The following is a 26,197-nucleotide window of genomic DNA, read 5'->3' on the forward strand; positions in this document are numbered from 1 at the left end:
ACTTTACTATTGTATTGAGCCAACGTAGTTTATTTCAATAACAACTCACTACTGGAGTGTGTAAAGAAAAGTATGCTGCATAATATATGGATGGAGATGAATGAAACCTCCATCTGTAAATGGAACGAATGAGATTTTCTGCTGTAACATTACATATGACTTAATTATAGATTTTTACTATCATTTTTCATGAAGTCTGGCCACAGTTTTTAATAGTGAGTATTCATATATATTACACTAGTTATCGGTATGTCAGTTAATTCGAGGTAGTCAGCAGTACACCTTAGACCTAGTTTCCGTGTTATATGGCGCTTGCCAACGTGTACCTACCATACTAATAAACCAGAAACACTCAGCTCCACAAACTGAGAAGTTATCTCTGAGCTATTAGGAGATTTATTGACCTTCTGTAGGTTTAAAACATTTACAACTGACTAATCACTGAGTCATGAATAATGTCATAATAATCCAGTTCATAAGCTCTGAGCAAGCTTCACTGGTCACGTTTTTGATCAGTACTACGAAATTATGTTCCTATAGATTTATATAATCTAGTAATAATTAAACAAGCTTTGATAACCTTCGTATTTACACCTGCAGTGTTGCGAATTTCTTTCCACTAAGGTTGATTTTAACAGATACATGGTTATTCCAAGATGATACTACCAATAATAATAAGAAAGAGTATGTATGGTTGCTAAATAATGAACTTTTTGTGTAATAATCTTTCTATAAAATTCACTAAAATTTCAGGCTCAACGAAAATGTTTAATCTTCATTCTTCTTGTTTAACTGAAATTTTAGATAAAAAAAAGTAATGATAATTTACAAAATTCCAAAACTTTATATTACAACTCACTTTAACCTGACTTTCAGACATTCCTAAGAAATATGCTAAACGAGCTCTTTCTGGACCAGCTAAATATTTTGTTTGTTCAAATGTTTTCTCCAATGCAAATATTTGTTGACCAGAAAACGTTGGACGTGTATGCTTCTTTTTTCCATCTTTATCGATAACACTAATTGTATTTTCTGATTTAAACAAAAAAGATCGATATAAAAGAATAAATATCATTCATTAATCGATTTCTTATAATATTAAAAGCCACTCATTTGATAATTCAAAATGGTAAAATAAACAATAAAAAATATTAAAAGAAAGGGGGTTTTATGCAGATTGTCGAAACCTTTTTTAATAGTTGAATTCATGTGCCGATTAAAGCTAGCCCATCATGGAAAACCTGGAATTACTAAACCGACGTCTCGTCCTAGCATGGGACTCATCAGTAGTGAGCATCCACGATCTCACACATGGGGTTCGAACCCAAGACCTCCAGTCTCACACGCCAGTCCTTAACCTCTAGACCACTGAGTCGGCATCCAACGTTGTCAATGTCTAACTCTAATCGATTCATGGTCTTGCCAAACCATTCATGTATTGTCCGAAGTGGATAACTAGGATGAGACGTCCGTTTAGTACCTACAGGTTTCCCATGGTGGTCTAAATTAGATCGACTCATGAAAACAAATAAGGTTAAACGTGGTTGTTTGGATAAAATTATTTGAAGCTATTACGTCCAACCTTGACGACGATAACTACAATTTTTGTTATTATTGCCCCATGCTATAATTTTTCATTAGTTTTTTCATCCCAGTTGTAAATGACTGTAAGTACTATGTAAAAGAGATAAAACTACTCTTAGTTATACTACTAACCCGAAAAATGATATTTCCATCTTCTTACTAAAAAAAACAACATTAGTTCCAAACTGGTTAATGTCTTATCAAAATAACTCATGGATTCACATCTTTTCAAATTAGGTATTCTAATACTTTCTTCGACTACATATTATATTCCTTTTTGTATTAACCTGATAACCAACATATACTCTATGATTATTTTCGGAATATATATTCTTTTTTTAGGTATTAAAATAAGTAGTAAGTAGACAATGGAAAGATTTAATCATATGTCTATCCAATTAGTTACTATTGAGATAATATTGAAACATAAATTTAATTATTTACTGTTTTTAAAAGTGAAAATTGTTTAAAATAATATTTAGTCAAACATTAATCGTCGATAATATCCTCAATTATATTACAAATTATAGAAGCTTTAAAGTTATGCTTAGAGTAAAAGGTAATTTGAATACTTTTGTATTTTTAGATCTACCGTTTCTTTTTATATAGCGAATTCAATAGATTGAACTCCCTTTTATAGATTTAAATAAAAACAAATACGGTTAGCATTCTAATATACGATGAAATGCTTTTGTTTATTATTATTATTATTTTCTTAAATCTTCGATAAACAATTTAAAATTATACTATCTATCATGATAATCCAGTAATAGATGTGTTAACCAATAAATACAGAATGATTATTTCTTGGAATAAATCAATTGAACTGTTTAAAAAACACTATGCAGTTCCATTCTCATCCTATTATATGTTCTCTCTGATGTTCAACAAACATTCAAATATCTAACTAATGAGAATAAGTTTCTTTTGAACATTGAAAAGTTCACTCATTTCGATGTATCTATTTGCATGTTTATCACAAAGTTTTCAATAGTTTACAATGGTTTTTGTATCATGATTCTATATCGTGTTTTTTTAGTCAGTGAATTATTTTAAGAACCTACTCTTTTCCGTTAATATAAATTCAATTTGTTTTTAATTAACAGGAAACTTTTCTATTCTACAAGTTTTCTTTCTTTTCTTTCTCTCATTTAATTATTATAATGACTGATTATAGTCGTTTCAGTGAATTAGCCTACAATATCCATGTTATGATCAATATCTGTTGTAAATTTCAAATAATAATAATAATTATTATTATTATTATTAGTGATAATTTACACTTATCTTATTACAGCTTACGTTATCATGTCAGACAAATGAAAAAAAAAGCATGAAGAATTAACGGACAATTAACAGTGACAAAATGTACGTCGACCGTTGAACTGTTATTAATTTAAACAATAATATTTATACTTGGGTAAAAAATGAAATCGCATAAAATTTAATTATCGTCAATAAACACAGTAAGAAACTGCAGTTATTATTATTACCATTATTATTATTATTATTATCATTATTATTATTACTGTTCAAATAGATATACAAACAAACTTTTATGACGTGTTTATTGTATTTCTGAAATTAATTGTTTCATTACGTTACCGAGATAATCCATTACTATAGTTTAAGTATATGTAAGTTTGAATAGCTTAATTATTGTTCCGTCAACGGTATATATATATATATATGAAACTGTTTAAGTTAGTGTAGACAGATATTTCAATATTTAGTTAAGTGATAAATTCGGAAAGCTGTTCTTGGTAATAACAGGAACCAATGAAAAATTTATAATTTTAATAATGCCATATAAGGATAAGCTTAATGTGAACTTTGGAGAGTTTGGTGATTTCAAAAACAATCTATGTATGTATGGCGGTTTCATATTATTGTAGACCTTCATACTGTAATGAAATAGATGTCGGTTTGTTTTTGATTTCTAATGCTCACCTAAATAAGTCCAGTTTATGATATAAGATGTCGTCAATTTTCAGCCATCTCTACAATCCTCTCCTCCTGTTATCCATCAGTTCGAGTTGAACTTGTGTCATTAATAAATTGATCATATAGAGTTTGCTGAATTTTAATTTAGTATTGCTTGATTTACAGCGGAATCTCGGTTAATAATTAAGTCAGAACATACAATCTTTAGGCTGTACTCAGTTTTTGTTGAAAACTCCATGGGAAAATAGTCACAGGAATTCACACAGATTTCATATATTCACATGTATTTCTTGATATTCAAGCAGTTTGTGTTTGAAATCTAAAGTGAATTAAAAGTTTGCATTATTAATAATGCTATTTTAAACTTCTGAGCTAGGCAAATCGAATGCTTTGTGAATAATTGACTGAAATTCATAATGTGATTTAATGCGTCTCAACTCATTCACTCAATGTTGCCTTTCGCCACAATGTCTAGATGTCTTATGCTTAGTCCTTCACTTAGACTATAAGTGTTCACTGATCAAAATTTTCAAACTCGGTTGAAAACAGAAATACGATTACTTCTGTACTTTTAATAAAAATCACTTTTGAACTCAAATATGATCAAAGGAACCTTTGTCATTAGTTACACCTTCCAACTGAAGATTATTAATTTTATTTCATTTGGTGATTTTTATCCAGAAATCAATCCTTACAGATCAATCTGGAATATGAAAATAGTTCCATATTGTATTTAAGTAGAAGTATGAAATAAGGTCTATTTACTATACTTCAAATCAAAACCAATAGAAATATATAATACATTAAAACATGAGTCTTTGAACAACAGATATCTGTAAATAATTCATTACATATAGATGAAAATGAGTTGAAATGAGTATAATTGAATTATTTTAATTATTAACTTATGTTATATAATATCTACAAATGTTAATTCTTTTCGTATTTTGAGTTTAAGACAAATAATCTTAAGTTGCTTGAAGATAATCGCATTTAATGATTAAATCAAACAAGATTGTTTACAAATTCGAAAAAACGAATGTTATAATTAAACGTTAAATGTAGGCAAAGGTAGATGGTGGCTAGTAGTAGAGTCATGGACGGGTGTTTTGTTCTATTTGTAACTCGTCAGTTGGTTGTACCTGCATCTCAGAGTTGATTTTTACTCCGGCGCCCAAGTCCTGGGGTCCCAAATAGGACGAAACACGCGTTCTGGATTCCATTGCTAGCCACCATCCATTTTTGCTTATAATGCTTGTGAATTAGGACAATGTCGAGGCAATCCGCACAGTATACACATATGTCAGTAAGAATCTATTCAGTTACAGCCCTAAAGATCAATAAGAAGATTCAAATAAGCAATACAAAAGTGAATCAAACATTAAATAGTTTTTAATTAATCGAAAATTGGTCCATTGGTTTTTTTCTCATTTTAGTTATTCCACTTGGTGACTACTGTTTTTTAAGTGTTTATAACATTATTATGGGCAACGAATAGTCTTTAATAGTTGATTGACTTAATGAACGAGAACTCAGGTGAAGACCAGCGGTTTATTACTCGATGATAAAAATTAAGTAGTTCTTTCGTAAAATGTGAAGGACCATACATTAAATACTTCATTTGCAAATCTTCAATCAATTGTCCTTTACATCTTTCATGATGCTTCCATTTCTCAATTTCTTTATATTTCCCTTTCTGTTTTCTTCAGTGCAATCTTCTCTACTTTCTTTTGACAGACGTTCAACTTCTGATTGATGTTACATATTACTTGTGTCGACAGACATAAGTAGCATACACGACAACTATAGATGAAGAAATATTGGAAACATAAGAATAGTCCATTTTTATGTTATTATAGTTTAAATTTTCTTAGGAGTATATAATATTAATCCATTTTTTGAGGAGTCTAGCATCAATCCTTCACATTTTCATCATTGTTAGTCAAGAATGAGAATTGAATTTCAATTAGATTTTGTTGGTAATTGTAATATTCTGCGCAGATTATCTAGAAACAGTTAGTCAAATTGTCAGTAATAAGATCATCTAAACCATAACTAATAGTGGTATAAATATTGTCTCTGTCTCACGAGATAGTAGCTACATGGGCTCAATTGTTTAATGGATCAAACGTTGAGCTTGTGATGCAAAACGTGTTAGACTCGAGTAAAAATGTAAACATGTATGTGCATAAACCTTCATATTTAGTAATCAACTAGTATTCTTTAGTTTGTATAAATTCATCGCTACAAATTAAAGAAATAAACTGTTGACATTTATTGCCTTATGGAATTTGTTTCTTTATTAAGATATTATATATATATATATATATATATATATGCTTCATTATACTTCATTTCTTGTATTGTATTTCCTTAACTGAAGAGGTTATTTCAGTTTATATGGATATTAACTTTTGTATATTAGTTAAATAGTTCATCTATCCTTTTTATCATATAAACATCTGTAGTATAATTATCAATGTAAAATTTTCAAGTTATTCATTGTATTTTGATAAAATAGTCACATACATCATATTTTTATATTATTCTTATTAACATTTAATTTTTTTTGGGGGGGGGGAGGTTTTAATTATCTTTACAAAACTTCACATGAATCCAATCTCTTTATTTTATGTTTTCTTTCACTATCTAATTCCCTTTCTCTCTCTTCCTAATTTAAATAAATAAATATTCACTTGTTCAATAAAACTTATTATATTATTGAAATGGAAATAAGTTGAATATGTTGAGTGTAATGTTGTCATTTATCATTATTATTATTATTATTATTATTATTACAATGATGAAGATAATCCTTCAGTTTTGACTACCCAACAAAAAAACAGTTCTTATAAATATTCTTGATAGTAAAACTTAAAATAATAGTCTATTAGGTCAATTCTGGTTATTGATTGGGTTACTGATTGAAAGATAATTCATGCTTACAGAGTTACTTATTTGTACTTGTGATTTAGTCTCTTTATTCTTGAAGCATCGTATGTTATTTAGAATGAATTTATATGATAAAGAGTGATGAATTTCTTAAAATTTATAAGATGTTTCAGCATACTGTAATACAAATGCAATTAAGGCCATCTATCAAATCGTCTGTTGGTGCTACGATAATTCACTATAATTTTCTGTGCTTGTTCACATGAGAAAAATCTAACAAAAACTCTACATTATCCAACTTAACATATAAGGCGTTGATAATTCCATGAAAACTTAAAAGTAATATATTTTATGCTGTGTAAAGCTAAGGATGCACACTATTGAATTGTTCCCAGTACTAAAGGAAAAAAAAGGTGGATACTACTAATTTCTGACTGATTTCCCGTTAGACATCAGATCATCGGAATAACCAAACTCAAAATTATTTGACAACATCCACCGCGTTTAACGTTTAACGAACCATATTTAAAAATGTGAATAATGAAAGTATAATTATAACTAGTACTTAACTCTTGGGTCACTAAATAGTAACATACACGAAGTCGTTCGGTTCTAAATACATGTCAAACTATGTTGATCTGGTTGTAGTGCGATCTTTCAGCTAATTAACTCGAGATTACTGTGTATTTTCCATTTTTGATTCTAGCTAATTGTCAGTTGTCAGGAGGAAGCATGAAACTTAAATCTTGTGCTAATTAACACTTATCAGTAATAATTAAGATCATGAACCAATCAATGTTAGACCACCACTGAAAACCTGGAAGGACCATACGACCTTTTCTCCACAGTATGAGACCACTCAGCAGTGCGCATTCATGACATCATACATGGGACTCAAAACAAGGACTTTCAGTCTCTCATACGAATACTTAACCTCCAGACTACTGAGCCGGCATCCAACGGTGTTAATGTCTAGCTTCAACCCACTGAAGATAACGGAAGATGGTCGCGCAATATTGTAGATTGATGAAAATTAGATATTAACACCGTTGAGTGTTGACTCACTAGTCTAGACATTAAGAGTTCATGTCTGACTGAAGGTCTTGGATTCGAGTCCCGTGTGTGGAATCGTGGATGTGATGTGTTGAGGGGTCCCATACTAAGAAGAAATGGTCGTCAATTTCTTTCAGGTTTTTAATTGTGGTCTAACATTGATTGCTTTATGATTTCAATGAAATTCAACCATCTCCACAACCCTTTACTGATACTTATGGACCATCTTCGTGAGACTAATATCTCACAAAATTTTCTTACTGTTTAGTATATATATCTGTCACGCATATCTAAAGGTCAAGGCCTAGAACTAGTGTGACTTTGTAAGTGTCCACTGTTGAATGATAAATAGAACATTTGTTCCAGACTTTCGACCTATGAACGATTCTATAAACGGTATAATTTCTTGATGTAAAATACTTGTACAACATATCCATAAATTTGACATAGTTCTCAAATTAATCGGCAAGTAAAAAAGTTGAGAAAAACTTTATTTATTTATTTATCACAATAATAATATACATGAGAACAATAATGAGTGTTATTATACACTCACTTCTGAATTTGGCTGAAAATATTTCATTTTCTGGTTGTATATTAGCTCCTATAATCACTGCTTACTTTTATAATACATATGCTGTTAAAAGACACCTTTTTTTCAATTTTAATTAACACCGATTATAATACGACTTAAATGGTCGCACTTAAATTCCTTCAATTTAATTATATTAGGAGTACAAAGAATAGCCATATAAACAATTAATAAATTACAATGGTGTCAATTGAAATTGACGTACAAAATTATCTAGGCTTTCGACTAAACTATAATTACTTACAACAGACATGTGTTTGTATATGTAAACATATACGAACTTGTAGAATTAAAAAAGTGTTCATTTACTACATTGGTCGAATTAAACAATTTGTCTTTTTCTTTTAATGCCAATGTATGTATGTGTACGCACACTACTACTACTACTACTACTACTACTACTAATAATAATAATAATAATAATAATAATAATAGCAATGGTAATAATAATTATAACTGAAAACAATAGGTATAGACACGTTTTATTATGGAAAAGTAATTGAGAATTATAGATTAAGATTATTCCAGTATTGAATAAATATAATTTGATTTAATTAGTGACAGACTAATTAAATTGGTGATTTATATATCTGAGTATAAGTTATCATAAGGGCATATATCACACAACCCATATATATTACTATCATTTAACTAAGCAAATTATGATCTAACGTTTTAACAGTTGTTATTCATTGAACAATTATTTTTATTGTATCTGTTTACGTGATTTTTAAAATAAATTTTCAAAAATATGTGTACGTATGTACCAAAAAAAATGCAAAATAGGGATAAATGTAATTCAGCAAATAAAGTGAATTATATGGGATATTTATATCCATACTATGGGAAAGCATGTATAAACACTTGTATACATACATAAAAGATATGTGTTGGGGATAGTTTACAACTTCTAATGACTTATTATCTTGTTGTGAGTACTGACAGCTGTTTATTGTCCATTTTTATTCAGTGTCATTATTCTTTTACTACATACAAGATATTATTGTGAATAGACAATCAAATCATCAATTACACTTAATTTAAGACCATATACATACATAGTCAGTGTAGAAACGAATTATAACACATGGTTTGTTCAAACTAATATAGTACATTATTTATATGCAAAAATACACTTTATATATGCTTACTCATACTCAATAATATCAAAGATATACTTCTATAAATTATATTCTAACAATTGTTTAAGATTAGTCATGAATATGATTAAACTAACACGATTATTCATTTGCTTAGATATCAGTGCCTTTTTAATGTCATTGTTGATTCGAATAATCAGCTGGTCAAATGATTAACTAATTAATACTGGTGTATGTTTGCTATATGATTGAAATGTTATTAACGTTACATAATCTACAAGTCAAATGTAACACCTGTTCATCACCATGTATTTCTTTGTTTGTTTTTAAATATATTTGTTGATACAAGCTGTATTGGAACCATATCTTCTAAGCATGTACTTTGAATTGTTATTATCTACTCCAGTACCAATACTATAAGTTCTTAATAGTTAATCATTAACATTTTGTTAATTCATTTGACTACGTTTATATGGTTCATAATAAGGTTGTATATTTGTAGTTAATTTTATTAAAGTGTATTATGAATGATTAATTGATAGGAAGTGATAAATAAATTCATACTGAATGTAAATTTATAACAAAATATATTCTGTGACTGAAGCGAAATAGAATTATGTAAAGCAGTTGATGGATATTTTGTTATAAATTCAACTATTACTTCAGATTACTGAATTATAATTACTATATACATCGGTGGTCTAGGGATTAAGTCATTCAGGTTTATCCACTATGCGATTGTGGAGATGGTTGAATTTCATTGAAATCATAAAGCAATCAATGTTAGACCACAATTAAAAACCTGAAAGAAATTGACGACCATTTCTTCTTAGTATGGGACCCCTCAACACATCACATCCACGATTCCACACACGGGACTCGAATCCAAGACCTTCAGTCAGACATGAACTCTTAATGTCTAGACTAGTGAGTCAACACTCAACGGTGTTAATATCTAATTTTCATCAATCTACAATATTGCACGATCATTCAAGTTTGACTGATTATGATACAAGTTTGAATCCTATTTTTAATTTGGTTTACACAGATGGACTATATCAATAGTCTTCACACTTAAGTTTGTGTGAAAGTCATCTATGAAAGTTTGCTCTTATTGAATTTGCTTAACTTCACAATTATTATATATTCATGTAGCTACTCAACCAAAAATTTTTTTCTTTACTGTAGTAAATCTGAGCTCGTCAATTAATATGTAATAGCATAGATGAATCTGTATGTCATGTTTCTTAACATCCTTTTAATTAGTTTTATGCGGGAGGGGAGTTTATACAGATTGATTCTAGTGTATATTCACTATTTGTTACTTGTAATTTGATTAAAAGTATCGCTAATAATAATTGATAAAAATGTCAATACCTTCTTTACATTCAACAAAATTATTGATTCTTTAATCATTCTGTCACAAGAAATCTCTGGTCAAAATGAATGAACTATTATTCAAAGAGGTTTGAAAAGATGTAGTCAAATCAGTACTTATATGCTTCGCTAGTGTTATTATTGGCAGAAGTGGGACTTGATAGTGGTGGTGGTGGGGGGAATATCAAGAGGTGATATGTTAAACAGACTTTTTTGTGACGCTGAAGAAGAAGTAGAGAAGTACTTAGCCGGCCTTACAAACGGAAGAAAAGTATTAAAGGAACTCCGGCATAAATAAACGGTGCTTTACTTCCAGGTGACGTAAAAAGACTTATAACAGTAGTAATGAATACGGGAAACTAGATTAATAAAGTTGGAAAACTTTCAAGTTATTAGGACCATAAACAAACTAACCAAAGTAGTTGTAAATATTAAGATTAGGCTCATAGATAATGGAGTTCAGTTGATATATAAATCCTTAGTTTTGTGGTAAACCTTGAATGAATGAAATTTCTCTTTACGACTAATAATATCACAATAGACAGTTCTGTTATACATTAAATTCAAAGAAGTCAACTCCTGATACATTCGTTATATAAGTAATCTATAGAAATAAACATAAAGAAAAGTAACGAAATTTTAGTTACTAGCGTTTCCAGTGATTCCATACTTGAATAAAAGTTGAAATTCAATAAAACTCTCGTTATTCGATTCTTCATTAGGTAGAATAAATGAGGTAACTTTAAAGATATGTGTGAATCAATCCTCTGAAACTAAATTTCTAACCATGATAGTAACGATTCAACTTATATATATATGGCTATATAAAAATATTATTCTAAATAAAGCGAAAAGGAAATGATGAAAATCGAACCTATGAGGTAATGAGAAATATCATTTGATGAATACTTTCTGGAATAATGTCTTACCATTCTTATTCGTCCACGGAGCATACAAATGCATCATCTTACCTTCTAGGAAGAAATTATCACCAATCAAAAGTACATTACTAAATAAGTTTGGAACAGAGGTAACGCAAACCTGAAAAGTATATTTTATTCTATGCGAATTCTTGAGTGGACCGATGAAGGAGGATGGATCATGTGTCATCCGTAAAATAAACATCAATAGCTATGACAAATACTACACTAGGAAGCATGGTTACCTTATTAACCTGCATCTGAAAGAAGAAAAACTGGAAGTGTAAAGTAAAGCCATGTCTTCAAGTATATTAATAGATGTGGGAAATCGTGATTGTAGGTCCAATTAAGAAAATATCAATGACATGTGGAGGAGAAAATAAGGAGATATGAAGGTACTTTAGAAAATCGACACAGCTAACTGAGCAATCAGTTTATGAACACTTTCATGTGTGGAGTCAGCAAAACAATCAATACTAATAAAATTGTATATGGTGATAGCACTGTTATTGATAGATAGCAACCACATTCCAGATCATTGAGAAAAGTTACTCAGCTACATAGCAAGTAATTCAATTCATCCTTCTATTTATTATATCATTGAGAAATTCAGTGAAAATTAGACTTAAACTACCCATCTCTGTGAGTGGTTTCAATTGATATTCTACTTTTACTGATAATGCAAATAGAAAAGTTCTTGTGTTTTCAGTCGGGATTATGAAAACGAATATTTATCTTAAGTTATTTTAGGATAGGGAAAAGTAGAAGTGAATCTATTCGGAACAATGAAACAGATGCTGAGTAATTATCTTAAAGCAATAAATATTGAGATGGTGGAGAAGATTTGTAGCTCAGGTGGATGATTTTGGTGGAGTTTTATTCTCTGAGATGGATGGTTTGGTCGTGGAGCTTTCATCGTTCTTCTGAACGACATCATCAGCACAAACTTCAGATAGAAGTGAAGTGTTCGAATTTCTCCATATGTGTTTCACAGCTTGTTCTGTGCACCTCGATGTTGATTGGTTCTTGTTGACTTTAAATTTACCATTGTTTACTTCTTTGTTAGAATTGAAAGATGATGATTGACTCTGTTAAACATAGTCAGCAGAAGAATAACAGATAAATACCAGACACTTTCTGCTGTTTTTTAGTTTTAATTGTTTTACCTTAATGTGTTGCAGGATATGTGATGAAAATAGCAAATGCTTTTCAGAATATGTCTTTCCGTAGGGCGATTTATGAAGCGGCAACCTTCGTCAACACATGAAAGAATATATATGTTTTGATATCTTCATCAAATCATCGGAACTTAATTTTTATAAAATGAATGGCTATGAATGTGAAATCATGGAATGACTTGACTTCATTATCCATTAAATTTTGAGTTCTGATACTAGATTTTAAACTTCTTTCCCTGAATTCAGTTGTTAATTTCTACTTACACTTCATATGCTTATTTTATATTAACATCGACAACACTTTTTAGCACTTTAGCATTACACAACTTATTGATTTATTTGTTCGACTTCCTGATGTGGTAGCTTGGATAGATGTATTTCCGATAACCCAAATTAGTTACGACAACAATTAAATTTACTTGAATACAATTTTCATCAAACAAATTACTAAATTTGAAAATACAGATTATAAAATGGTGACGTAACTGTTTTGGTGTTCGCTGTGCTTATCTAGAGATAAGAAGGTGATGAATTAATTTCTATGAATTATCATTCGTGTCAACTGTTAAGGATGTTCAAAGTAGGAGGAAGCAAGAGTCTACTTGTCCTTGATTTTTAATAATTCTCTAAATGATATTAACTCCGCCTGTAGCTGTTCTGAGATTACTGCCTGTTCCAAGCCTGTATAAAGGGGTCTGTTTAGTATGGGGTCAGCAAACACATGACATAGAAAAAAACGTATGAAAAAAACACTAACCAGGATAAATAATTAACCCATCTAAACTCGACATTGGGAGTTCAACAATCTTCATTTAGAAGAATTATAACGCTTCATAGTGAAAGTCGAGATTTTTCAAAACTCGCGAGACTGATGCAAATTCCAACAACCAACGCAATAATTAATATATGTATATGAAATGTACGGACCATGTGGGAGAACAAAGGGACCAGTCAAATAGCTACGGAAATGACAACATACAACTTGACGGTGCTCGGAATGAGTGAAATACATTGGATCAAAGCTGGATAGAAAGGGTTAGATTCGGGTGAAATGCTGTTGTACTCTGATCACAAAGAAGAATATGCCTCATATAAACAGGTGGTTGCACTGATGCTGTTTAAACAGACACGAAAAGCACTTATAGGATGAGAATCTCATCGATTCAGAATCAGCGAAACACCCTTCAGAACAAAGAAGGAATGGATCACAGTCAGTGCTATCCAGTAATATCCACCGACCAGTGGTAGCAATGAAGACAATGAAGATCAGTCATAGGAGAGGCTGCAATCGATCATAGACAAGAGCTCAGAAAAGGACATTAACCATTGTGATGGTAGACGTAAAGGAAGAAGTCGGAATGAATAGCACCGGCTATGAAGATATGATGAGACGACATGAACTGACTGTGAGGAATGAACGAGAGTGATGACAGATTTGCAAATTTATCTTCATCCAACAAAATGTTTATAGGTGCTACACTGTTCCACCACAAGCGCATACACAAGGCTAAATTAGTCTCGCGGGATCATACTACACAGAACAAGACTGGCGATATTTGTATCACCAATATTATCAGAAGATCAATGGGTGACAGGAGAACGAAGACAGGAGTTGTCATAGCTCCAGCTCACCACCTGACGATTGTCAAGTTGAAAGTGAAACCAAAGAAACACTGGAAAACTGAGGAGACAGCATAACAGATATTTAGTACAGACTTCGTTCGAGATACTAACAAGCTCAGTGAATTCAAGATAGCTTTCAACAACAGGTTGTAAGCCTTACAACATCTACTCAAAGAAGCGAAGACTACTATTGAGGATAATTGAAAAGAACAGAGAAGCACTAGCTTCAGCATGTTGGAACGTTCTTGGCCTCAAGAAACACTATTATCAGGAACGGATGTCTATTGAAACCGTGGACAAGTTTCAAGAAAGGAAGAACAAGAAGACATCCATTAACAATGGTTGAACAAGAACAGAGAATGTCGAGGCACATATTTAATACACATAAGCAACCAAGCAAGTGAAGCGGAGTATTAGAACTGATAAACAGAAATATATAGAAGAGCTGGGAACGACAGTGGAAGAAGCTATAAAAGAAGAAGATAAAAGGGGACTATGTGACATAACGAAGACACTAGCAGGGAAATATTGTAAACAGAGAGATCAGAAAATTGAAGGTAAGCCAACCAATGAGATTCAAGAACATCGAAACATGTGGTAGAAAGATTTGAAGAACTATTCAATAGACTAACCACCATTAAACCCACCAGACGTCGAAGCAGCAAACACTTCACCAACGGTCAAAGAAATTAAGATGACCATCAGACAAATGAAGAGTGGGAAATCATCAGTACCTGACAATACAACATCTGAAGCAGTGAACTCAGACATACGAGTAACTGCAAACATGCTCCACGTTCTATTCAGGAAGATTTGAGAGAAAGGACAGGTGACAACAGACTGACAAGAAGGATACCTCATCAAGATGCCAAATAAAGGAGATGTGAGCAAATGTGAGAACTATTGAGGCATCACGCTACTGTCGGTACCAGGAATACTTTTCAGAAGAGTGCTGTTAAACTAAATAAAGAATTCTGTAGACGATCAGCTTCGAGATCAACAGGCCGCATTCCATAAGCACCGGTTATGTACAGACCGAATCGTGACACTGAAAGTTATTAATAAATAATAAACTGAATAGAATTCGTCACGGAACATCAACTTCCTTGACTATGAGAAGGCGTTTGACAGTGTGGATGGTAGGACATTATGGAACCTTCTTCGACACTATTGAGCGAGTAGCTGAGAAGATCATGAAAATCATCTGGAATTCATACGACGTACTGCACCGCAAAATCACGTATATAGCCCAACTCACAAATGCATTTCAATTGAGGACCGGTTTCAGAAAGGGCTGCTTACACTTACTCTTCCCCTTTCTTCTGGTGGTTGGCTGCATTATGAAGACCTCCACATCTCGTGGAAAAAACGGAATACAATGAACAGTTGGCAGATGACCTAACCCTTGTATTCCATGCATATCACTAAATGAAGGTGAAGACAATCAGTGTAGCTGCAGCCTCTGGAGCAGTAGGTTTCAACATACGGAAGGGAAAAATCAAAATCCTAAAATACAACACAGAGAACACCAACTTGATCTTACTTGATGGAGAAGCACTGAATGAGGGTAACACCATCGATTGACAAGGAGGACCTGATGCAGACGCGAATGCAAGGATTGGCAAAGCAAGGACAGCATTCTTAGAGTTGAGGAACATATGGGATTCAAAACAACTGTCGACTAATATCACAGCCACAATCTTCGATGCGAACATCAAAATAGTTCTATTGTACGGAGCTGAAACTTGGAGAACCATCACAACCATCATCAAAAACTATAATTATTTCTAAACAATTGTCTACGTAAGACACTCAATTTCCGTTGACCACCAGCCTACTATGGGAGAGAACAAACCAACTTTCAAATGAAGAGGAAATTAGGAAAATTCGTTGGAAGTGGATAGGACACATAATAAGGAAATCATCAAACTGCATCACGAGGTGATCACTAACTGGGAATCCTGAATGGAAATGAAAAAGAGAAAAACCAAGGAACACATTGCATCGGGAATCGGGAGCAGATATCAAAAGAATGAATAGCAATTGGAACTAATTAGAAAAGTGAGCTGAAGACAGGATTTATTGGATAATTCTGATGGATGGCATATGCTTCTCCTCGAGGGTTAACCTGCGTATTTCAGGAAGTGAAATGAAGTCTAGCTGATATTATGTGATAATAAAAATGGATTTTCAAAGTGGATTGATTTTTGACAAATTACTTTAACATTGTAAATTTATACTACAAAATATCAATCACAACAATAAAATATCTATTCCATCAAGTTAGCTTATATCAATAATTTTAAAAAGGTTTTTATGGAACCCAATTTTCAAAATTATGTAAATTGTGCATAAAAAACTAATTTGTTAGTTAGTAAATTGACACATTTTACATCCACTTGGTATTGTTTAATTGAATTTCCCCATTGATGTTTAGGACTGCAATTGATCAGTCTCTTATTGGCATATGTGTACACTGTGCGGATTGCCTCGATATTGCCTTAATTCACAAGTATTATAAGCAAATATAGATAGTGGCTAACAATAGAATCCAGAACGTGTTTCGTCCTATTTGGGACTCATCAGCTGGATGCATCTCAGAGTTGATGTTCACTCCGTGACTCGAACTCAGTACCGTTCGCCACTATCTACTTAGCTACTGAGTCCTGATAGCCACTTGCTTGTGCCATGGGGTGAAGTTTAAATCCACTTGATATTGTTTGCTTATATCTTCCCCTTGTTGTATACGACTACGGTTGATCAAACTCTTGTTAGTATATGTGGACACAGGTGGATATCAGGACTCAGTAGCTAATTGAGTAGTGCGATGGGGTTTGAAGCTAACGGTACTTAGTTCAAGTCTTAGAGTGAACATCAACTCTGAGATGCAGGTACATCCAGCTAACAAGTCCCAAATGGGACGAAAAATGCGTCTTGAATTCCACTGCTAGCTACTATCCATCTTTGCTTATAACACATTCTAACTTACAAAGAAGTAGTTATGTACATTTCTGTAAAAGTAATCATCATTTTCATTATACATATTGTTCAAGGGAAAACTATAATTAGTCAATGAAAAACTCATTGATATTTTCACCTTATTTCATGAACACTTACGTATTTATTTGTATTAGTAATTTGTATTATTTAATAAAGAAATGTTCAATTTACGCCTCATTTCCAAATAAATAGTAAAGTGTAATTTAATAATAAATATGTTTTGTAATGTTATTTATTAAAATCGTTTCTTTATTTTCTTAACATGATCAATTAGAGAAGAGAATATTAATTATTCTGTGTAAAAGTTAACCAACTACTTTGTTTTAAATATAATGACACTTTAAAAGACATGTAATTTGTTATTAAACTATGAATATAACTAAACAAAAAGTTGAAATGATCCATTTTAAAAAGATGTAGAAAACAATTATAGAAATTAACATAAAAATGTTATAATTAGTAATAAGAGATCGTTTTACATTCTTTTGTACATGTAGAATGCATTGATATATTGGAAATTTAACTATTGAACTATGAAACATTTGATGATCATATTAATAAGATACTTTTGATTAACGTTATATAGTGTGTTTTATCTATTTGTGAATATTTATGTTTTTAATTTTTGAACATTTATTATATATTTTCAACTTCGTGGATTGGTTGAAGTTAGACATAAACACCGTTGGATGCCGGCCGGCTCAGTGGTCTAGTTGGTTAAGCGCCTGGCGCGAGACTGATAAGGTGCAGGATCGTGGATGCGCACTGCTGAGGAGTCCCATACTAGGACGGAACGGCCATCCAGTGTTTCCAGGTTTTCCATGGTGGTCTAGCTTCAATTGACTTATGATTTCAATCAGTGATATTATATATTTGTTACATAACCAGAACACTGTTTTTTTAATCTTATTATCACATGTAAAATCATATAAGGGAAGAATATTTCATGTAGAATAATTCTTGAACTTATTTTATCAATAGTATACAGTTATTGATATATTTTAAATGACATAGCTGTGTATGAAACATGATGTAACTTAAATATTAGTAAAAAAGTAGTTAATATAAGGTCTAGGTATAAGCTATTTGATTGTGAACACAATAATAAAATTTCCACATTTCAGAAATGACTACTTATTTAATTTTACAATATACTTCTGAATACTTAGTGATTATTTTACGTTACTCGAAACATAACTGGTGATAAAATAAAAATAAAAATTGGGCATTTGTTGGATTACACAAATCCTGAGTCAATTGAAGTTAGACCACCATGGAAAACCTGGAAGCACTGGATGGCCGTTCCGTCCTAGTATGGGACTCCTCAGCAGTGCGCATCCACGATCCTGCACGCTATCAGTCTCGCGCCAGGCGCTTAACTAAATAGACCACTGAGTTATTTGTATTAATTAATGAATATGTAATTTTATATATTTATTTCTAATGTATTATGTAACAGTAAATTTATGATATTTGGTTAAAATTATGCATGGAATGTAATCAAATATAAATGTACCATCAATATTATACGTAGATTGTTTTATATGTATGATATGAATTACTTAATTCTCAGTAGTAAATAACAGATTTAATAGAATGATAATGATAATGATGAGAGTATAGATTTAATGGTAACCATCAGATTGACGGAAATTTATTCTTTAAACTATTTTAAGTAAACGATGAAAAACAATATCAAAGCTTATTAAAACTACTCTAAAATGATTTCACTTATGAACAAATAGTATTGAAATAGATAAGTATCAATGAAATTTAAAGTAATTTGTGGAAATTTTCCCAAAGTTTTAAAAAGTATATATTGAAGCTTGTTAAAAATGTACACTGAATTCCTTCAGAATATTTCCAGTTCTAATTTCTCAGTATGCTCGAATTATTACAATCACGTAAATGGCGATCTTAAACGTTATGTAAATTCAAACTAAACTTTCTTGAATAAAAGTGATATTAATGTAATTTTTTTATGGTCTTTTCAGATCAAATATATAACAAGAAACAAAATGAAGTGATGAGTGTAGATTCATGTTTAGTTAATGTTATACGATATAAAAATTCTGTTTGAAAATAAAATATGATATAGACAGCATAATTTTAAACCTGAAAAAACAGTCTTGAATAAATAAAATTGTTTCCCAAGATAGAAGTTGTTTGTTGAAAAACCCATCATAATCGACCTTAAATTTTTTTGTTAATATCTGTTATAAAGCATTCCAGTGATAAATTTACCAATAAACCATCTATAGTTTACCTGATCTACATAAGGTATTTTGACAGACAATTTTATGAACCAGCCGTGTATTTCAAGTTGAGTATTCCAGTATCATCTTCAAAGGTGTACCATGTAACTTTAGTCGTAATTACTTAATAGGAGATAGAAAGTTAATTTGAATTCATTACAGACTAAGTAATGTTAAGTCGACTTGCTGGAAGTAGAAATGTTTTTTTGGTTAGTAGCGTATACAACCTCTATTCTGACAATGTAATTAAACATAACACTAAGGAAAGTCAGTTAAAACAAAACGATACTTCACTGTCATCGTATGTGATACTTTGATAAAACAAAATCCTGCATAATATGATAAATACTTTAATGACTTAAATTCGCTTTAACAATTTCTGGATTTTACAGAACCTATGGTATGACTCCACATACTCTACGCCTCCGGACTAATCAGTTCTTTATAAGAATTAACAATAACAGAAATATTTTATTCACAACATTTCAGATATTTCTTTTTGAGTACTATCTAAAACTGGTAGGATATAGCATCGTGATAGTATATCCAGTAAATAAATGGAATTCAACTGTTTTCAACTGCAGTAAGCTTAGACATGGAGAAATAGATTTATAATTCGGATGATAATATTGGTTTTTTTAATGTTTACTCCTCTCTGAAACACTTGAGCTAAAATATGTACCACTCTTTATGTATACTGAAGTAAAATCTATGGATGATGTAGTTAAAAAATAATGCGTTTTACAGATATTTTTATTTTAAAAATACTTAAAGGGGGGATATAGTATGTCACACGTTTTTGAGCGTATCACTATATTTTTAATTACATATCCTAAGCAGTTGAGCTATAAAACGTGTATCAGGTATGCATATCCCGAAAATGTTAAACAGCATGATATTATTGACATATCGGGAAATTAGAAACAATCAATCAAACACATAAAAGGATGATAGCATGTGTTAAGTCATTGAACGGACGGTATTGGTCTAGTAAACAGTATTTTCATAAATGAAAATTTAGTAAGTTGATGATGATAATCTTTATGACAAGAGTGGAAAAAGAAACTCTTTTTGACTAGACTGTATCTTAGTTGAAAGTTTTTTTTTGGAAAGTTGACTTCATTTGCAAGGAGTATTCAGAAAAGTTCAATCTTATTTTGAGTACCACTGAGAGCCGGAAAGTACCAGTTCCTTATTTATCTTTATTGGACATCATCTATGAGAAATATTTCCTTAAACATATCATATGGACACAAATAGATACATTTTAACGAATTATATTAACACTACATACTTATTTTAAATTTACTAGTTCGTAAATAATGATTCTTTTCTCAATTAAGCTACAATGAAGCGAATATACCATGTAAGAAATTATTTGAAGACTATACTTACTTCTTTCCTACTATTAATAATGGTTTACCTAAAATATTATTTCTGGAAAATCCTTATTAAAAATGTTCTCACCAATGTAGTTAATAATGACTATAAAAGATTTCACTTCTAGAAAGAAAAAAAAACACCAAATTAATAAATCAATTTACCATTTGTTCTTATCCAAGAATTTGAATTTATTCCATTATTACTCATACTAACAACTGTCGATGGTGATGGTGATGATGATGATGATGTAGGCGATGTCAATGAATGATGAATATTAGGCATAGCATTAATTGCACTATTCATATGTCCTGTTGATAATCCCATAGGTAAGTGAATATTACTTATATGTGAATTAAATGAATGATTAGACATAACTGACGTGACATTACTATTACTACTTGTAATATTATTATTATTTACTGTATTTACAGATGTAGTAGTAATGTTATTATTAGACAAATTATAATCGGTTAATGAAGAATTTTGGAATATATTCAATGAATCATATAAATTTGATGATGTATGATTAGTTGAGTTGTGTAAATTATTTAGTGGTGAATGATAATTTGTCATTGACGCTGCAGCTGCCATGGCAGCCACTGTAGCTGCAGCCATATTGAAAAGATTTTCACAATCATATGATTTATAGTGTTTATTATTTAAACAGTCTAAAAATGTATTACATCCTTCTTTTTTCATTAAACAAGGTGTCGTTGTTGTTGTCGTCGTTGATGACGTTACAGATGCCCCTCCTATTGTTGATGATAATAGTTGAGGTAATTGTTCATTGGTTAAACTTGATACAATTCGTTTAAATAAATTCATGCTTGAATGTAATTGATTCAACTTAGATTTAGTTTCAATATTTTCTTCTGAATAAAAATTAGTAGTATAATGATTTTGATATGAAGAGGTTGATTGATTCATGGGATTATTCTCTGTGTTATTTTTATTTAATTGTGTTAAATGTATTAAGTAATTTGAATGAAAATTTTCTGGTAATACTGAAAATTTTTCAAGTAAACGATATTGTTGATAGATTAATTGCAGTGTATTATCATCTGTCTTATTTACAGAATTATCTAATGTATTAGTTAAAGACTGTAATGTATTCCACCATGTTGAATAACTCTTATTTAATTTACTTTCAATAGATTCAATCTCATCACCTAAATATTTCTCGGGTTTTTCACTCTTGATTATATCGATTTTATCATGGAAATCATCCGGTTTTTGAACAATGTCATTGTCTTTACAAGAATCCTCTAGTATATCACGTATTCCATAAGCTGTTTTACGTTTTTTCGGTGTATTATTAAACTGTTTGGATATGGAAACCATATTATTATTATTATCACTATCGTTTACTGTTGATACACAGGTAGTATTATGTGTAAAATCTGTACAATTAATAGTTACATTTAAGCATGACGAATTAGGTGGTGAATGACATTTTGTCAATTTATTTGTATCATCGATTTCTTTTTCAGGGGATAAATTATTATTGTTTAATAGGGTTGTTACAACATTTTGCCATATTGAATAACATGAATGATCTGATTGTTTAATTTTATCATTTATTGTATCCATAAGAAAAGTTTTCCGATTGTTTGTAATTAGAATTTTATCATTTATTTGGTTGGTTGTTTCATCAAATGAATAAGATACATCATTGTTGACAAGAGTGTTATTTCTATCTAATTCATTATTATTTGAAGAATTTATTGTAGTTTTGTCTGGAATGAAGGTAATATTATTAGTAGTATAATTATTATCAGTGGGAGTGGAATAGAAAGATTCATATTCTATAGAATTCTTCCATGAATTGTTCAATTCATCATTGAGTATAAAATCATTATTACTTGTAGAAATATTTAATTCTTCATTCATATTCATTTTATTTCTCAAAGATTCATTTTCACACTTGATACAGTTAAGATTTAAAATGATATTTGAATTAGATTGAAAATAATATAAGGGTTCAGTCTTATTTAGAAAAATTTCTATTATATTTTATTTCAATCAGTTGTAAAAGGGGATTGAGTTGGCGCCATCGAATGTGATTGTTCCATTTTTTGTTGTTAGTTTAATGATGTGAGTTGATTCATTTTCAATAGGGTTGATAAATAAATGTAAATTGATGTATGTAAAAGCAATGATGTTTTAATATTGTTTTGTAAATGTGTGTATGTGTGTGTTTATCAATGTATCATAAAATGGATAAATATTTTTCTTATTATGAAAGGGGTGCTATTTTTTTTTATCCTACTGATTTCTTTTAACTAATATAAAGTTCACAGAAATGATAAATATATTTCCTTTCTTTTCTTATCTCGGGTGTAGGAAAATAAATGTCTACTATCTAATCATTGTTAATTTAAATTAAAGCAACTATAGGCTCTTACAGATAATAATACATGCAAACACAGTAACAAACTAATAGAAACACGATAGATGTTAACAAATATATTCTATACATCTCATTATATACTGTTATTTGTTGCATATATGAACGTCACACTATTTTTTTTTTTATAAAAAAAGCCTAATTGACTGTCATTGTATAGAAAAACACATACAATTATTTGACCAATTAAATAGTTAGTTAGTAGTCTATATTGTATAAATAATATAATTTGCTTATAAATGATTGGATGATTATATTATATTATTATTTAATTTAGAAAAATAGGGTACAAGAAATTAATTCGAACTAGATGTAAATATTTACAAGAAATCTATGTTTTACTATATGAATAACAAATACATAATTTCAGATGGGTTTTGTGGATATTATAGTAATTTCAATGGTTAAGGTCTTGAGTCAGTTGAAGTTAGACAACCATGGAAAACCAAGAAACACTGGACGGCCATTTCGTCCTATTGTGGGACTCCTCAGCAATACACATCCACGACCTCGCCTCGCGAGATTCGAACCCAAGACCAATCAGTCTCGCGCGCGAGCGCTTAGCCTCTAGACCACTGAACCGGTCGGCATCCAACGGTGTTAATGTCTAACTTCAACTAATCCACCAAAGTGAGCGACACATCCACCATCGTCTTCAGTGAGTTACTGTCTCACAACAGACCCGGTTGAACTCCCACAGCAGAACGAAACGGCCGTCCAGTGCTTCCAGGTTTTCCATGGTGGTCTAGCTTCAATCGACTCATGATCTTAACCACTGAAAATACATAATTGGCAATCATTATTTCTTCTTATTATTATTACTATTATTATCTCTTTATTATATTATCAATTTTAATGAAAGATTTAAAAGCACTTTAATATGAACAGATGAGTTAAGTGAAAGTTAATTTTACATTCATAGGTTTTCATATTATGTTTCTTCTTTAATTGTCACATTGTTTCCTGAATTATAATCAGAGTAGGTTGTTGTGGATATGAGTTCATTTAAGTTAGTCCATCCTGGAAAACCTGGAAGAACTGGATGGCTGTTTCGTTAATTAACCTAGTTAATTGACTAGTAGAAGTATTTAGATGACGAAAATATTAATCTGTGTTTCGATTAAACTCTGATGTTTTCGTTTTGTAGACGTTGATATTTTACTGTTAAAGTACTGTTTAGGCAACATGGCAATACATTAGCTTATTTTGATATATTATCTACTAATTTTTTTATAGATACCTCAATATGAAGTTGATAAAATGAATGTAGAAACAAAATGAATTTATTTTCTCATAAAGTATGGAAATTCAGTTGAATAATTCAGTCATCGTTTTTGTATAATTAAGATAATCTTTTTGTTGTTGTTGACAAATTAACATCAACTTACGAAACATTGAAACTTGAAAGTTACAACTTGTAAAATTTATTGAATTCAAACTAACAAAGTAATCTACTAATTCACTTGGTATTGTTTGGCTTGTATCTTCCCATTGAGGTTTTTAAGACTGCAGTTGATCAGTCTGTTATTGGCATATGTGCGTACTGTGCATATGCCTCGACATTACCTTAATTCACAAGCTTTTTGTAAGCAATGATGGGTAGTGGTTAGCAGCGGAATCCAGGATGTGCGTTTCTTCCTCAATGAAAAGATACAAGCCAAACAATACCAAGTGAATTTAAATTCACCCCATTGCACAAGCACGTGGCTATCAGGACTCTGTAGCTAAGTGGATAACGCGATGGCGTTTGGAGCGAACAGTACTGAGTTCGAGTCCCAGAGTGAACATTAACTCTGAGGTGCAGGTACATCCAGTTGATGAGTCCCAAATAGGACGAAAAAGTAATCTACTAATGATAATATCACAATGTAGATTATTGGATACCGATCACTTAGACCAATCAGATAGCTATTACTTTGAAAATTGGAGGTATATAATTCTATTTCATCATGGACTACATCTACTCACTATTGTGAAATTTTGAATCAGATTTAATACTATATAAATTGTTAATGATTTCTCAACTGATGTCACTTTATGTTTATATATTGTTTTCAAGTTAAACACATATCATATATTTATGTTACGTTTTAAATTCCAATTATATGAGTGTTTGATATTCGTTTAATATTATATATTTATTCACTTACTTATACAATGTTCTTTTTACAGTGTTCATTATCACTGTATTTCTAATTACAGAAAATCATTAAAACTAAATGTCTATTAAAGTAAGTTAGTATATTTGAAACCAAGAAGGAATTTAAGACTGAATGAATTTTCCTTTTGTAAAAATATAAAGCAATATACTATAATAATAATAATAATAAGTATTATTATTATTCAAAAGAATATGTTAATCTTAATATGATTGATAACTTCAAACTGATGATAGACAGAGAAATAATTGAATCTACATAAACATATGCGAATCACATCAGCAATCATTAACTGTGGTTAATGTATATCTGAAATATATATATATATATATATATATATATATATATATATATACATATAAATCTTTATAAATATGAATAGATGATAAGAACAGAAAATATGAAAATGGGAAAAAACATACTATTTTATTAGTTTATATCGTAATCTGCAAACCTGTGTTAAAAAACCTAATATGTTACATATCAATGTGATTCGGGAAAAAAAAGCAAGAAAATTTACCAAATATATATTGCTTCTTACAGTTGGAAGCTATTGGGAATTTCACGAATAAACCTTCAGAAACTGAGGTTAATTTAAGGACACTTCGATTAATCAGTAGTCAGTTAAAAATTCTAAAAAAATTCTGGAAAAACAAGGGGATATGTGCTATAGGTCGATTGAATAATTGTCTAATTTAGTGTATTCTAGAAACTTTCAGGATGTCAAGGT

At 30.6% G+C, this 26,197-nt stretch overlaps 1 protein-coding gene across 1 annotated transcript in view; it reads right to left on the reverse strand.

Moving 5' to 3' along the window:
- NKX6-1 (nK6 homeobox) overlaps positions 1 to 23,290 on the reverse strand; it is a 35,621-nt gene extending 12,331 nt beyond the window's left edge. Inside the window, exons 1-2 of the mRNA XM_051216110.1 lie at positions 21,063 to 23,290; positions 860 to 1,032 (exon numbers count right to left, since the gene is read on the reverse strand). Coding sequence (XP_051066662.1) covers positions 860 to 1,032; positions 21,063 to 22,797 — 1,908 coding nt within the window. The 5' untranslated portion in view covers positions 22,798 to 23,290. The remainder of the gene's footprint in view (positions 1 to 859; positions 1,033 to 21,062) is intronic.
- Positions 23,291 to 26,197: the final 2,907 nt, after the last annotated feature.

This window comes from Schistosoma haematobium, chromosome 4 (genome assembly GCF_000699445.3).
Source record: "Schistosoma haematobium chromosome 4, whole genome shotgun sequence".
In the NCBI taxonomy this organism is placed as follows: Eukaryota; Metazoa; Platyhelminthes; class Trematoda; order Strigeidida; family Schistosomatidae; genus Schistosoma; species Schistosoma haematobium.